Source organism: Thunnus thynnus, chromosome 24, assembly GCF_963924715.1.
Source record: "Thunnus thynnus chromosome 24, fThuThy2.1, whole genome shotgun sequence".
Lineage (NCBI taxonomy): Eukaryota > Metazoa > Chordata > Actinopteri > Scombriformes > Scombridae > Thunnus > Thunnus thynnus.
The window spans coordinates 11,916,248-11,931,849 of NC_089540.1; the positions used below are offsets into that span (position 1 = coordinate 11,916,248).

The 15,602-nt window shown below is 38.2% G+C and overlaps 2 protein-coding genes across 3 annotated transcripts in view; one reads left to right on the plus strand and one right to left on the minus strand.

Moving 5' to 3' along the window:
- The first annotated feature begins 3,156 nt into the window (after positions 1–3,156).
- Positions 3,157–6,078, plus strand: LOC137176892 (gamma-glutamylaminecyclotransferase-like). The gene is made up of 2 exons (XM_067582919.1): positions 3,157–3,282; positions 4,682–6,078. The coding sequence occupies exons 1-2, from the start codon at positions 3,189–3,191 to the stop codon at positions 5,176–5,178; spliced, it is 591 nt and encodes a 196-aa protein (XP_067439020.1). The 5' UTR covers positions 3,157–3,188; the 3' UTR covers positions 5,179–6,078.
- A 472-nt stretch (positions 6,079–6,550) lies between these two features.
- The window catches only part of LOC137176745 (FERM, ARHGEF and pleckstrin domain-containing protein 1-like), a 57,470-nt gene continuing 48,418 nt past the window's right edge, over positions 6,551–15,602 (minus strand). The window contains exons 16-28 of one of the 2 annotated variants that reach the window (XM_067582641.1): positions 15,399–15,532; positions 14,565–14,646; positions 14,384–14,445; positions 13,107–13,282; positions 12,856–12,986; positions 12,665–12,733; positions 12,466–12,555; positions 12,131–12,213; positions 11,493–11,605; positions 9,770–9,930; positions 8,655–8,762; positions 8,351–8,502; positions 6,551–7,746 (exon numbers count right to left, since the gene is read on the minus strand). In XM_067582641.1, coding sequence (XP_067438742.1) covers positions 7,671–7,746; positions 8,351–8,502; positions 8,655–8,762; positions 9,770–9,930; positions 11,493–11,605; positions 12,131–12,213; positions 12,466–12,555; positions 12,665–12,733; positions 12,856–12,986; positions 13,107–13,282; positions 14,384–14,445; positions 14,565–14,646; positions 15,399–15,532 — 1,437 coding nt within the window. In that variant the 3' untranslated portion in view covers positions 6,551–7,670. The remainder of the gene's footprint in view (positions 7,747–8,350; positions 8,503–8,654; positions 8,763–9,769; positions 9,931–11,492; positions 11,606–12,130; positions 12,214–12,465; positions 12,556–12,664; positions 12,734–12,855; positions 12,987–13,106; positions 13,283–14,383; positions 14,446–14,564; positions 14,647–15,398; positions 15,533–15,602) is intronic. The other variant, XM_067582640.1, reaches the window with a different exon arrangement.

A 15,602-nucleotide genomic window follows, 5' to 3' on the forward strand; every position in this document is an offset into this window, starting at 1 on the left:
CTTCCGTAATCAACAAATCTGCGTCGTTTCTGGTCCAGATTGACGGCTGCTGGGAAAGAGCGCCGCCCGTGGACTGCAATAAACCTAAATATTTGTAGCTTTAAAGAGAAGGTTCACAGTTTTTCAAGTCTTAAAACAGCAGTCAGGTGTCCACATGGAGACTGAAAGAGGTTTTCCTCATTGTAATCATTCCTGCTGTTCATACTGGATGTTAAAAGATCCCCAGCCACGGTATGACCATATAGTCATTTTGTGCAAAAATGCATTTAAAAGTTCATCTGAAACTCAGCAGTCTGAGTTAGTCATATCAAGTGGATATCTGCCACATTTACAGTCTTTTTAGCATCAAATTCCCTTTGTGTTTCCTCGGACAGTGTTTCTCTGTTGAGCTGCAAAAAGAGGGACTTTGGCACTAAAAAGACTGTAACGTTGAAAGATATTGACTTGATTGATGCACAGAAGGAGGACTGTGGATATTTCCCCCCATCACTTACATTGTAAGTTAATTAGAAAGGGATCTTCTAATGGTCCATATGAACAGGAGGAATGATTACAGCAAGAAAAACATGTTTGACTGTTCATTTAGGCACCTGACTGTTGTTTTAAGAGAGACTTGAAAAATTGTGAACCCGTCCTTTAATGATAACAGCTGTGGTAGCAAATTATTGTCAAATATACAGTGTTTAATATTATTTAGATGATTCAGCAACAACATATTGCACTTAATTCATACAGAAGCAATAATGGCATTTTGCCATGAGTGCTATTAGTAGGATCTAACTCATTAACATAATTGACATTTTGGTCTTGAGTTTATATGTTATGGTGCATCTTTGCTGCTTCCCTAATCAGTGCTGATATTTTAATATCATTTGTGGATACCTACTCTTTTCTTTCAGTTCTTTCAATGTTAACTCCACACACACACACCTAAATATTAGATATATAAAACACATTAAAATGCATAAATGAAAACATGTCAAACAAATGTGAAAACCCACCACACAAGCTCATGAAACAATCCCACATCAACATGACTGACTAAGAGAGAAAATGTTCTTTTATCTTGTATATCAGCTCTGTTAAGAGAGAGAGAGAGTCGGTTGGTGTACAGACTTTCAAACCTTTTGTCCATCACCATAAAAACACAAATGTTCTAGACTAAATCTGGTTGTGAAACCAACAAATTAATCATACAGAGCACTTTAAAAAGCACAAAAAACCTAAAGTTGCCAAGGTTGGTATGTGGCTCTCAACAGAGAATCCAAATGCTGTGAATAAAAACTCAAATTAAACACTGAGAAGTTGTTTTTTTTTATCCATGAAATAGTCTTTAAAGCTTCAAGTATGTCTGTAAATGTCATGAAATTTTAACTTCCCTCATTTTAGCCTTACAATATGATTTTTACTATAGTTTTAATACCCATACACCTGTAGTTTTGGCACAAGTGTTCGTTCAATACCACTAAACTGAAGTGTCTTGACCTGAGGAAGACACAGCGTGTTACACGCAACCACAGAGATGCTGTGTTTACTCTTCTTATCGCTTCACCAGAATCAGTGAATTTCCTTCTTTCCACACAAGTGAAAGGTACTTTATTAGAAGACAGCAGCTTGCCTCGACTGAGTCTGCAGGCTCCACTTTGTTGTTAGACAGAATATCAAGTGTCTGTTAAGGCAAAGATAGATGCACTTTAATTCCTGGCTGAGTTATTGTCGCAGTTCATCTCAGCAAGCACTTACCGGTGAGTCTGCAGTCAGGGTAGCATGGCAGGATGAAAAATGTCTGCCTGAGGAAACATTATCTGCTCTTCAGACAACTTGAACTTAATTTTTATGAGATCTATCTGCTGCCCTCATAGTAATAATCTTAATTTGTTTACTGGGATCCAGTGTGGGTGCTGAAATTGGCTGGACTGACAGTAATGAGGCCGTTGTCCTTTTGGCTCCAGTTTGCCGGTGTATTAAAGAGATGCTGAACTTTAAAGCCTTTGATGTAATTCTTTTTAATGTTTTGCTTCTATGACAATATCATTGTCAAATAGTCTCCTAATATTGATGTTATGCTAAGTGGATTTTAATAGAGCCCGCAGTGCAAATCTCCCTTTTATTATATTGTTTTCATACTTCAGTATCTTCATATTTCACCTCTCTACAAAGACCATGTCTAGTTAATTAGCAGTGGGTGTATTGGATTTCTTATTTATTTTATTCCCAGGATTATTTTTATTATACTGTGATTCTTCTTGGCCTGGTGAACTCTCACAACAATATTTTATCAGGCATTTATTATTTTGTTTACTTGTGAGTATAATTGTTTCACTCAGGAACAATTAAAGACAACCCTACAATTAAAAATACCATGTTTTCCTCGGCTCAGATAGCAGACGAGTTGTTTGTTTTGTGTATATACGTTATTAAGTAACATACATTTTACAGAACTATGTACAGGGTATACAGACATGACATGGATATCAGAATAATATCTTTTAAATAAATATACATTAACACATTTTTTTCAGGAGAGTTGCAAATAAAAACCCAGTTTTCATAGTTTTAACATTTCTGGAGGACTTAATTAAATCACAGTATCTCTTCAGCACAATTTTAAAAACAAGCAGGAGAAGCCAAGACTTGTGTAGAATTTGGCAATTAAAAAAGTAATAATTATCCAGAAAAAATCACTTACAAACAAACAGACAAAAAAAAAAAATTCAAAAATATTTTTGCTTTCTCCATATTCAATGAAATCATTATGGCTGTTTTAGGTAATATGGGACCATGATTGTGAATGTTTTTTTTCTCAATAAACAAAGAGAGTAAAACCTAAAGAATATACTCTCTCTGCTCTTTGAAAGCTTAACTAAGGGTTAATCACCCATTTATCAATAACTGATGATGTATTTATGAATGAGAAATAGATTTGTGCTTCAGAAATTTGGTAGACTACTGAAAGAATACTTTGAAGGGCCAAAACAAGAACAATATGTAGAGTTAACTGTTTATGAACTATATTTTTTTAACAATGTACTTTTTAGACTAATTACTGAACCCTATTGGACTAATTTGATATTCAAAAATAAAGAAACCAACTGACTCTTCCTCATCACTTTGGTGCCATCTGTTGGTTCACCAGAATTTTTACTGCGCATGCGTCAATACGCACTCACTTCCTCCCCGGCTTCTGAATGTGGTTTGGTCCGATGATCCGATCCATTCATTTCCTGAAACAGACACAGTTAGTGAACAGAACTTTGAACAATCATCTGCACCTCATTCCAGGTAAGCTGAGCACCTTTGGGTGCACTTGTAAGCCGTGTTTTGCGTTGTTATACAGATATAACGTGGATTTTATGAGAGACACTTTCGAGAGACACTTTAGAGAGCAGCAGCAATAGAAAACAAGATAAAAAAAGGTATTGCACAGTAAGTTAGACAGTTAAAAACAATACAGAGACATGTGAGCACAGACGTAGTGTCCTTTATTTGTATATAATATATAAAAGGCTTTATGTATGGAAGGTAAACTGTAACAGTGCAGCTTCTCAAAGCACTTCATACATGGTGTTTCTTACAGTACATTAGTAGATACGAATAGATCACGATATTTTTTGACCAATTGCAACAATATTGTAGGGAGGATTATTTACACAATGAGGTTTTTATAATCATCAATAATGTGGATGTAATGACTAAAGGCCAATAAAAGAACCGCTAGAGCAGTCTGGTTAGTTCCAAAAATAACATCACTTCACTGCAATGCAGCCTTTAAGACCAGGAAAACACTTGTGCCGTATCACAATATTACAATATCCAAAATCTAAGACGATATTTAGTCTCATATCACGATATCAATATATTGATATATTGCCCAGCCCTAATCCAGTGTTTCTGTCAGTTTTTATGCATGCATACTGTATCATTGTGCAAACTCATCCTGCACCCAGTTTTATGACTTGGCTGTCACAGTGAATTAATTATTGAGTTGATTTACTTTGCAATAACAAAGTCCAGAGATCTCCAGTTGATTGCAGGCCTGAAGGTCGCAGAGATGCAATTTTTGTTCACACATTGATAGAAAGTATTATTTCTTTTCCCAGGGGATGTTGTTGTGCTGCTATAATAACTCACAAACTCTCTGATGAATATTTACAAGGCGGCAGATCCTCCTTAAAGTGACAGGAAAGTTCAGGCAGCAGCGTTTTATTCACTGTTTTCAAACTTGTATATGTGGATATATAAATGTCACCACCCACAGCCAAGAAAAAAAAAAACTTTTATCTCTCATTTTTTAGTTCTATTCCTGATGTTTTTAGGTTGTTTAATATTTAATATACCCCAGTATTGAGCAGAAGCAGTCACAACAGTTACATATAAAGTTACAGACACGAGAATGTTGCAGAGTTTTATTCACATTGGGGTGTTTTTCAGCATCTCAGGCTTTGTTTTATTTATAATTCTATGTCTCTTTTGTTGTATTCCTAAAAATTTGCTCAGAAAATGTTGAATTGTGTCTCTCCAAATGGCTGAAATGCATGTCAGGTTTGCAGATGTGCTGTCAAAGCAAAGTCTCTGAACATTTTAACAAGCCTCTACTAAACAACAGAGGTTGATAATTTTAAAAAATCAGAGTTAGAATATGATATCTGACCCCTAACTGCTCCACCTGGTCTTATTTCAGAGGTGTTTCTGCACTCCTGCGTCCGCATGGCTCATGTCTTCGTCTACGGCACCCTGAAGAAGGGGCAGCCAAACTACTTTCGTATGTTTCACAGCCCCAACGGAAAGGCAGAGTTCCTCGCTTCAGCCTGCACCACTGAGAAATACCCACTGGTGATCGCCAGCGAGTACAATATCCCCTTCCTCCTCAACATCCCCGGCCAGGGTCACCGAGTCCAAGGTGAAATCTACAAAGTGGACGACCAGATGCTGAAATTCCTGGATGCTTTTGAAGGCATCCCCACCATGTACCAGCGGACTCTGGTCAAACTGGAGGTGAAGGAATGGAAGGGACAGACAGAGGGTGAGGAGACGCCGTCACCTGGAAGCATCACGGAGGCGTTCGTGTACAGCACGACAACGTACAAGCCGGACTGGCCCTCTCTGCCCAGCTACGAGAGCTACGACTCGTATGGGGATCACGGGCTCAAGTACGTCACCAGAGAAGCTCGAGACTGATGTATCTCGCTGGATATGAAGATCCTGAGTAGATAGCGTCCACACGGCTTACCTGCATCCCCATAAAAATCAGCTTCCTTTCTACCTCTCTACTAATCCATTTATCATCAGTGGAGCAGGTGCAGACTCTCTCTCACATTTGAAGAAAATCATACTTGAATGCACTCCTGCTTCTAGGATCTTAGGAATGGCATATTATATGTAGTCATTCACCTTTATGTGCTGAAATTTACTGAAAGTACTGAGGCAGTGAATCATTAGAGGTAAGACGTATCAGAATAATGTATTTTACCTCCTGAAGTCAGCCATAAAACATAAAAGTAGAAGGAAATATTGCACTTCATAGTATTATTTTAATGGAGGAATTTAAAGACGGGAAAGGCTTCCTACATTTTGACACTAACGGTACAATCAACAGCCATTTTTGAGTCCTATTTCTTTTACTTACCCCATAACATTACTGTAGGTTAATTTCTATGATGTTAATATGTAATTCATTGTAGGTTTTTAACTGATTTGTCTCATTTAAAGTCCCTGAAAAGGGACAATCACAGGGAAATGTAATGGGCATTGATCGTGCTTCTGTTCTTATCGTGTTTTACCATCCAATTTCTCACTAGCATTCAAATATTTTTCTGTTTTAAGACATTCCAGGAGTGGCAAGTGATGTGGTAGATGTGGAAGGAAGCTCCACACATTTAAAACATGTCTCATTTGACTTGAATTTGCTTCAGTAACTGGATCAGCTGAATCATTCACATCCTCTTTGGCACATGACTTGTCAGTAGCCAACGCTGATTCACAGCAGGCATGAATATCATTATACTGGACCTGCAGGCTTTTTGTAACTGGGTGTTCCTGTGAAAGAAAATAAAGGCTTGATGAGGTTTTCCCTGCAGAGATATGGTGTCATATTTTTTAACAGACGTGTGAAGCTGCTGCCTCAGGCGTCTGACAGCATGACCTGTTTATACTTTATTTCAAAACCAAGAAAAATACACTTATTGGAGCTGCAATTTAAACTCTGAAGACTTTGATATCAAAGCTGTTGGAGATGTCGTGCTGTGCGTTTGGCCCACAGGTGGGTTTTGAAATTTCCCCGGTTTTAAATCTTGAAACCACAAAGCTACTCTTTTCAGACAAATTTGTAAATATCTAAATGATTTATGTATGTTTAAATGTGCAGTCAGTTTGAACTAATTGGAAGATAAATCAGCTGAAAGAACTCGACATTACTTAGCTGCACTTTTCTAATTTGCAGTGACAAAAACATTCAAAGAAAGAAAAAAAAAAACAGGATTTTACCAATAAAAACTCCCTGTAGCTTCACTTTTGTACCCATGATGGCTTTATATATACATATTTATATTTGAGTTTTTCCTTAAAATACAATAGTTTTTCATTATTTTCCCTATGTTATGTTGACCTAACTCAATCCAGGCTTTTGTCTTCATAAAAAAAAGTGAATTGTCTCTTTTTTTCCATATGAACACAATCTTTTCTCATCTTTATTTAAAATATTAAAATCCAGAAAACCTGGAGGGATACAGAAGAAGAAGATATTTGGCAATGAACCGTTGAAATCTCTATTGGCGTTTGGAAGCAGTTTCAAAGTCAGTTGTCCTTTTACAACGAGAAAAAAAACAACCAATAAAAAAAAAAGAGAGAAATTAAGCAGAGTTGAACATTTCACAGTGTATCAAAGTATTGTACAAAAAGTCGCCTTAAAAGGGAAACAGATGGTTGTGTTGTAATTGTGTCCAAACTGGCATCACATTTACTGTAATTCAAATTATTTATAGATTGTCATACAAAAAAAGACAACATGAGTGTGTTCACATGCACACACTTTTCCACATTTAAGCAAATTATGTACATTTTTGAATCCCTATCACAAATATGTCATCATACATGAATATTAAGAACATTACAAATCAGGGAAACATTACATTGTGATAGGATGTGCTGCACAAACACATGCGTCAGTGTCCCAAATACTTCTGGAAAATCTCTTGTATTTCATTCAGGTTTATGATAAAGATAAAATCCTCCTGACTGTAAACAGGATGTGTTGTTGGGGTGAATATTACCGTAAATCCATGTCAGCATGTGTGCATGTGAACACTCGATGGGACAAACATAACACTGCCACAAATACTGCGTGCTGCCAGTTCAGAGTAAAAAAAAAAAAAAAAAGTACAATTATTTTATGAATGAACTGCCTCTAATCAGACACTAGTGGTGCAGAAAGTGGCATTAAGCTGTTTGTGTAATAAGAAGGTGGATACAGGAGGTGGAGGTGACCAAGGTGAAGTGGGAGGACCTCTGAGTGATGTGTAAAGAGGGAGTGAATCAACTATTCAGAGGTATTAATTAGCGCCTGCTTGTGTGCAACACTATTGTAAGAGTCTTTTTCTGGTGTTTGTGCAGTCGAAAGTCCAGATCTTCACCCAGGTGAGCGTCTTCGAGGAGAGCTGAGGGCGGCAGATTCATTAGTAAAGGTCTTTCCTGGTACTCGGCAGGGAGCGGCTGGCGGAGCAAGTAGCGCTGCGGATCACCTCCATCCACCTGGAGATGAGAAAAATTATATAAGAACATAAAAAACAAACTTGGTTAGTTAATTTTACAGCCATAAGTACTGAGCTTTTGCACCTATTTTCAGTTATTTCACACATCATTTAAAATAAAGGACTTTCATAAGTACAGATTATTATAGTAGTGACCTCTTCATCTGAGAATGAAACAATGAACATTTTCAAACAATACTACCAAAAAAAGCCAAAAGATAAAGAAAACAATGATTGTTCACCATTTCCAACAAAATTCATGAATCCCTCATGAAAACATTTACTATATAATACTGGGCAAATCAGAGTAAATACTATAGTCTGTCTCGCCTTCTTTTACAGACTTTTGAGACAAAGTTAGATCATCTGGACACCAGAATATTTCTGTTTGTTCTCTTGTTGAATTCCCTATCTTACTAATCTCTCTTATTAAAATTGTGGCTATTTCTTCAGGTCTTTACATACTGTTGCACATAAATTTTAAGTTCCTGCCAGAAAAGTCAACATTGTATTAAAATAAAATGAGATAGATTTGATTGTTTGTACAGCTACTAAAAGGACACAGACATCACTGTCTTCATCACTGATCAACCAAGACCTTGTACCTTTCAAACGTGTACTCGCTCTCCGATCTGAAGTAGTAGACGTGGGACTTGAAGTGGAGTTTGAAGACGTAGTCCTTGTGGATGTTCTCCGACTCGGATGGGACAGTGACAGAGTAGCCCAGCAGAGGAAGGCTGGCCAGAGGGTAGTCATCCTGCAGGCAGACTTCAGTTAACTTTACTGACAATCTAAAGTTACATTTATAAACCGGTAATAAACAGACTGACTAATACAGTGGCAAAAACGAAAAAAATACACTAAAAAGTACAACATAGTACATTTTTCTTGCGTTGTTTTACATCTAACCTGGTGCGACTTGTAGAAAAAGAGGCTGAAGTTAGTGAAGACCACCCAGAGTTTCTGCCAGCCGTTACTGTTCTTAAACTTCCTCAGCAGGTTACCTGACAGCTGGTTCTGGAAACACAGAAGAAGAGAGAAGACAAGAGAATGAAAACCAGTTCAAATAACACAAACTGATTCCATTATAATGTTAAAATGTAGAAAAAAGATGGGAGAGAGAAACTTGTCATGCAAAAGAAATATGACAAGGCTGCACATAACGATTCTTTTCATTATCAATTTATCTGCTGATTATTTACTTGATTTATAAATAGTTTAACATTTTGAGAAATACCCATCACAGTTTTCACAATATGATGTCTTCAAATTACTTGTTTGGGCAAATGTTTGACATTTTTGCTAGAAAAGTGAGTCAAAAAAATAACGAGTGACTGAAATAGTTGCAGATTAATTATCTGTCTGATTGATTAGACTCATTTTTTCAGCTCTAAAATATGAAATACATTCTGACATCCTCTTCAAATGGGTTGTGTGGTTCTGTCAGCAATTTGTCATGATAGTGAGCATAGTTTAGGAAAAAAAAAGCATTTGAAAACATCAATGTGGGCTCTAAGATATAGAATTTCAGAAAACTATGTCTCTAACATTGAACTTGTTTGTCTAGATTGTAGTTTGTGGTGGATTTGGTACAGTCAGACCTCAGCTGTAACTATTGCAGTACCTCTCTGCTCCAGCAGGTGTCACTAAAGGACAGGCTGTATATTCTGTACCAGCAAACCACACAGAGAGAGACACACGGGGCCCCTGAAGTCTGCTGAGGGGCCTCATCAACTCACTGGCCGGACTACTGGCCTCTGGTAATGTCAGCGTAGACAGACAGAGATGAAAGTGAAGACAGAGAGACAAATGGAGGGAAGACAAAGACCAAAAAACACAGACATGAGAAGAAAAGTGAGACAAAGGACATTGACTCAATGGTCCTTTGCCTGTAAAGAAGAAGACCAGGACAGACAGAACACACTGGACAAAAACAGACGACTGGACTCCACAGCTACCAGCTTGAAGAGGAGAAACAGGGATGTGATGTGTAGAGAGAAGACGATTTAGACACAGTCCGGTACCTCCACAGCAACGCTAAAGTCCACCATGGACACACTGGTGTTGCGATGCCAGCAGACATGCACGGTGGTGTTACCGCGGTGACCTTGGCGCTCCAGAGACGAGCGTGAGCCGCCAAGCTCCTCCTCCGACTCCTGCTCGGCTCCACCGTCCTCCAACAGCTCTGGAGAACGACGGACAGTTCAAGAAAATACATGCATTCATATTATACATATGTTATATATTATATCTTGACTGGAGCTGTTTTTTGGGGTTTTTTAGTCAGCTTGTCTCTGTCAGTCAAGGCTGAATTATTTGTGCCTCCAGGAAGCGAGAATTGTTCATCAACTGATTGGTAGTAAAGGGGGAAAAACATAAAATGCCTTTCTTATTTTTACCAACTGATGGGAGGTTAAATGAAAGTGTAACACTTTGTTCTTGGTTTCACACTCCATTACACATGGGTTTTGGAGTTTGGGTTTTCAAATCCATTTAATTTTTATAGTCTACAAGCACACATCTGTCTCAGACAGCTTTACAATCTGAACAGCAAACAATGTTTCTGATACTTGATTTGGAAAAATAGAAGTAAAAGTCCGCTGTAAGTAGTATAAACAAATACCAGTTGGCTCATAGCATCTAACGACATTCCCGTAGGAACTCAATACCTCATTGCTAATGGACAGTATTGCTTTAAAGAAAGCTAACAAACAATTACAGTCATAACTGTTATTGCTGAAGAACTGGTTGTCGACTGATAGATCACATCAGGACCAAACTTGTGGAGAAACGAGCTCTGCAACATCCTCAAGATTGTTTTGTTATGCATGGCTGGCAAATGTTCTGTATTTTAACTGGTTGCAGCTGGAGGTGAGCATTTCCAGTCTTCTTTTGTTGGACAAATTTGCACAAAAGCAAGTATTGGGGCTTCCAGCTTTGGCTTTTTTTGGTTAGATTGCACTTTTCATAGACACGCTGAAGCTTTTACAGGACTTGGATGTAATGTTGTAACAACAATCTGGCTTTAATAGATATTATTGAGGACAGCTACAGCCTCAACATTTAGCTTTACAAATCTGCTTGCTATTTTACTGTTTTGACAGCAAACAGAAAAATATATAAAAGGTAGACATGAGTCAAATGCTGACAGATGCATAAAATTTTAAGATTTAGTTCATAAAAGTCTAAAAATGTGTACACAAATGGAGCAAAAGAAGAAGCTCTTTTGACCAGAAACAAAGAGCTGAGCCAAAATTGTGATCAAAGCAATTTCAATACAATCTGGTCCAAAAAAAAGGAAGGGAAAAAACCCTTTTGTTGTTACTTGTAAGCCAATACTCTTCAACAGTTTGAGTTTAAAATGTACATAGCAGGCGATTTAGCTGCGGCACAATGGAGACGTCAAAGCAAAGGTCACCCGGCGGAGGCCTCATTGAAGATAATGACAGGCGTTTAAGATAAAGAATGAGAAGAAGAAGAGGTGCCTGGACGTCCATATATCAGGTGACATTAAAAACATGATGAAAGGCCACCTGGAACAATTCATGAGGTGCTGAAAGCAGCTGTCTGTCTTGTCAAAGGGACTATAGGACTATAGGTAAAGGGTCAGACTTTAAAAATGAGCAAGTGAGTGCCAAATTGGTCAATTATTTAAAAGGTTGTTACTTTTTAAAACTGTTTGAAGTCTTACTTGATGTTTTTCATATTCACAAACTGAAAGACAAGTCTATAATGAGTCAGACTCACTGTTGTCAGACGGGCTGGTGGAGAGCAGGTCAGTTTGAGGACTGCTGCTCTGCTCCGCCAGGTCAATCGCCATCCTGATATCCTCCACCCACCGCTCCATCTCTGACGCACAGCTGCACAGACACAGGAAGGAAGAGAGAGAGAGAGAGAGAGAGAGTTTTAATGCAAAACGGTTATGTATCTACATGCTGTAGCAATATTAACTTCATATGTTCCCACGAAGTGTATGAGAATTAGAAAAGTATGAAATAAGATCTCTATTTTACAGCCACACATACAACTTTTTAATCAGTGAATGAGTAACTGAATGGAAATTAGGTCAGTTAATTGGAGGACAACCAAACTGTGGCGGGGGTCCTGCAGAGAAGAAAATCTATTTTTAATGAGGCTGACCTGCATTAATCTTTAAAACTGTTATTCTTAGACGCACACAACTTTCATTAAAAATGGATGACGTACTGTTTGTTTGATCTCTTTGTTCGTGTAATGTTTTCACTCATTTTCTTTTCCTTCCTTTCTTTCATTCACGGTACATATTTTAAATTATTTAGCCTTCTGTTTGTAGTGTCTTTGTTGTATTGTATCATTATTATGCTCACTGTAAGTAAATTAATGTGTTCATGTGTTCATGCTTGTACCTGGCGGCCACCACCACAGACTGGCGCTGTCCAAACAAGGTGAATGAATGAGGGACCCCCCACTCCTCCTCACTTTCTCTGATCTGCAGACACACACACACACACACGGTATCATCAAGCTTAAGCTTAAATACACACACAAATCCCAGCTGAGGTTTTTTTTTCCAGAATATGCTTCCCAGAAAAATAACCCTGGACAAAATATTCTTAATTTTAGCATCATAAGATGTGAAAACAAGCTTTCACTTTGAAAGAAAAAGAGAAAACAAAACTGATTTGAATTTTTCTTGACACATTTTTAAATCTAGTTTTAAAAAAATGAAGTCTTTATATACCGTCATGCCATATAGAGGCAGCTGGCCATGAACCTTGAACTGGTTGGACGGGGTCATCCCCCTACTGGTGTACAACAAAGAATCGCTGAACTGGAGAAAAGACAAAGAGAACAAAGGACAAACAGAAAAAAGTGGGTGTTAAATATTTTTGCCATCACAAATATTAAATCCAGTTCGAAAAGTAGCTTTAATGTCGTACCAGGAAGAACATTCTTTGCTGAAGGCCCTTCCCCGAGAGCTTGCTGAGGCAACCGAGCCTGATAAACTCCTGTAAGTCAAACAAAATCACAAAGAATTGGCCAAGAGTAACCATAAAAAACATATAAGTCACTTATACTAACAACATCAAACTGTTTCCTGTCCTACAACACAAAAATAAAAGAGTCTAACCCTGCCGGGGATGGCAAGGTTGTCGACGCCGGTCACATCTTTCTTCAGCTCCAGAAGCTTCTGGAAGTTCTCCATCTTCATCATGGTGCCTTGGAGCTGCAGCACCATCTCGGAGATGTCGGCCAGAGCCGCTGGAGGGGAAGGAACAGGGACAAATTCATATTCACATGCACAAGAATATACATATGTGTGGGAGGGAAGGTCGAGATGGTGAAGATAAAAAGAAAAACATCCACAAACGCAACACGTACCTCTGGAGTCCCTGAAGTCATCGTGGGTGGGCGGGTAGTGCTTGCAAAGCCTCTCCAGGATGAGTTTGTAGTGCAGCAGGCGGTGAAGAGGCCGGAGGAGGAAGATGTTGAGGGGGAGGTAGCACACCCTCTGCTGCTCAAACTCCCGACACAGAGCCTCCGCCTTCCGACTGGACCTGAGGCGCAGAATAAGGACCATCATATTTAAGTATTTAACTACATTCCCTGTGACTACTTTTCCTATTTAATATCAGTTTTCTGTTTTATTAATTGACTTTGTCTGTTCTTACTACAACTAATCTACTTTTTTTTAGCCACAACAAGCAAAAGAGAGCACATCACACCCATTTAAGCATCTATCCACTGGCTTCCTGTCTCTTTAAGAATCAATTTTAAACAGTTTATTGCTAGTTTACAAAGCCCTGAATGGATTAAGACCTCCGGTTGCTATTTTAGGTCATTGAACACTACAGTAATGCATCTTACTGAAATATTTCATGTTACTTCTAGTTCAGTTTTTAGTTCAGTACCTCAGTTTTATTGAATTTTATTGCTTGTTTGCAAACTTTGATTTGTTCAGTGTTTCTATGCAATTCATGTGAAGTAACTTAAGCTGCAATGCATGAATTAAAGGAAAGTTTTTTGGGGGCTAAAATCTCACTATATTAAACATGGTGTCCTTTAAATAAGTCCTGGGTTGTTTCTAGTGCAGTACTGTATAATATTACCTACATATGTGCTCATTTTACTAAGAAAGTTTTAATATCTTCTCATGCAAAGCAACCACTTCAAACTGTAAATTAACATACCAATCATGCCTATTACTGCTTACTCCTTAACTACTTTTGTCTGCATGTGTGTGATAGATTGTAACTAATATATATGTAACATGTACCGTATATGATTATATGTATGACCAGATCTAGATTTCTATGGTTCACTATTCTTTGTTTGTATGTGTATATGGCTTTGAAATTGTATTTATTTTCTTGTAAAGCACTTTGTAATTTGTAGTTTTGATAATAAATAAATAAATAAACTTTATTATTATTATAACTGGAGGTTTCACAAGTAAAGATATACAGTAGCTTTTCCTTTAAATGTAGCTTTTGAAAGCAAAGGGCTAACTCACATAACATTAGCCATTCAAGTAACCTCAATCCAGTGTTTGGCTGCTGAACACACAGCTATATACTTGTTTCATGCCAGCCTGTAACCTTTGACCTTTGCTTATTTATAGCTGTGTTGTGCTGCGTTGTGCTGCGTTATGCACTCACCTACAGGCTCGCTCCAGTTCCACCAGGCACTCTGAGTGTTTCTGAAGATGCATGGTCAACTGCTGCAGATGTAAAAGCGATAACAGGGAGTTCAAATAGAGATGAGAGATAAAGAGGCGACTGAAGATGGCATTTGTAGTTTTTTACGGCTATGGTAGAGAGGGAGATGTAGTTTATTTACCCTAAGACCCTGTATGTTCTTCAGTAGAACATCACCAATTCGTTGATAATCTCCTTTAATGTGAGCATTAGAGCGACCCTCCCTGAAAGAGATAGAGAGCAGTAACATTTATTCACCAGTAGATGCCAGACCAGAGCTGTTTTTCTCTCACACACATACACACACACACACACACACACAGAGGACTGGAAAATATTCCCCCACAATCCCATTCATCATTACCAGCAAGTCCTTGGGCCCCTGCCAAAAGCGTGGTTCATTTGTGTGTGTGTGTGTGTATGTGAGTTTCTCCTGTCTGTCATTACAGAAATAACACACACAAGATTCCTCCAGGAGGCAAAGAGGACTTGGAGATCCTAAGCAGAGTCACATTAGACTTCATGTCACATCAGCAAGCTGGATCACCTTATTTTTTTCCTTCTTCTTCAGCCAGCATTAGTTATCGCTAAAGCAGAACAGCAAATTACCAAACACTAATCTGGTCTTAAAATGCCTCACATTTTTCTGCTGGATGTGTTTTGTTTACATCCATTAATCCTGTTTCACTGCATCAACTCACATGAATTTGCATCTCTAAAATATCTGCAACATTTTCCAGGATTGAAACACACAAAATCAACTAAATATGGAAAGGGTGCAGAAAAAGACTAACTCTGTAGACATTGTACAGCCATGATGCTGCGATCTTTAAGTTAATGATTTTTTGACTTGTTTTTCCAAACGGCCTCATAAATTATAAGTAAAACCTCTGTTTCTCTGATGAGAATGAATGTGTTTGTAATGTAAAAAGAAAAGGTTTCCGTTTTCTGAATGAGAACACACACAGACACTGACCACTGCGCCAGCCTCTGCTCCACCTCTTTGAGGAATCCCTGGTGGAACTTGTAGACCGGATCGTAGCTGGCGGAGATCAGGTTGTTAACGGAGTCTGGAAACGCCTCGTCTTTCCCCAAAACACCCTGGAAGGACTAGGATAAAGCAACACACACACACACACACACACAAATATGCACACACAAAAACACATCAGTTACATGA

What these genes read in the sequence shown, in the direction of transcription:
- LOC137176892 (XM_067582919.1), top strand. Translation starts at nt 3,189, where the DNA reads ATGTGGTTTGGTCCGATGATCCGATCCATTCATTTCCTGAAACAGACA. An exon ending in TCATCTGCACCTCATTCCAG is followed by an intron (nt 3,283 to 4,681) that starts GTAAGCTGAGCA and finishes GTCTTATTTCAG; the next exon opens with AGGTGTTTCTGCACTCCTGC.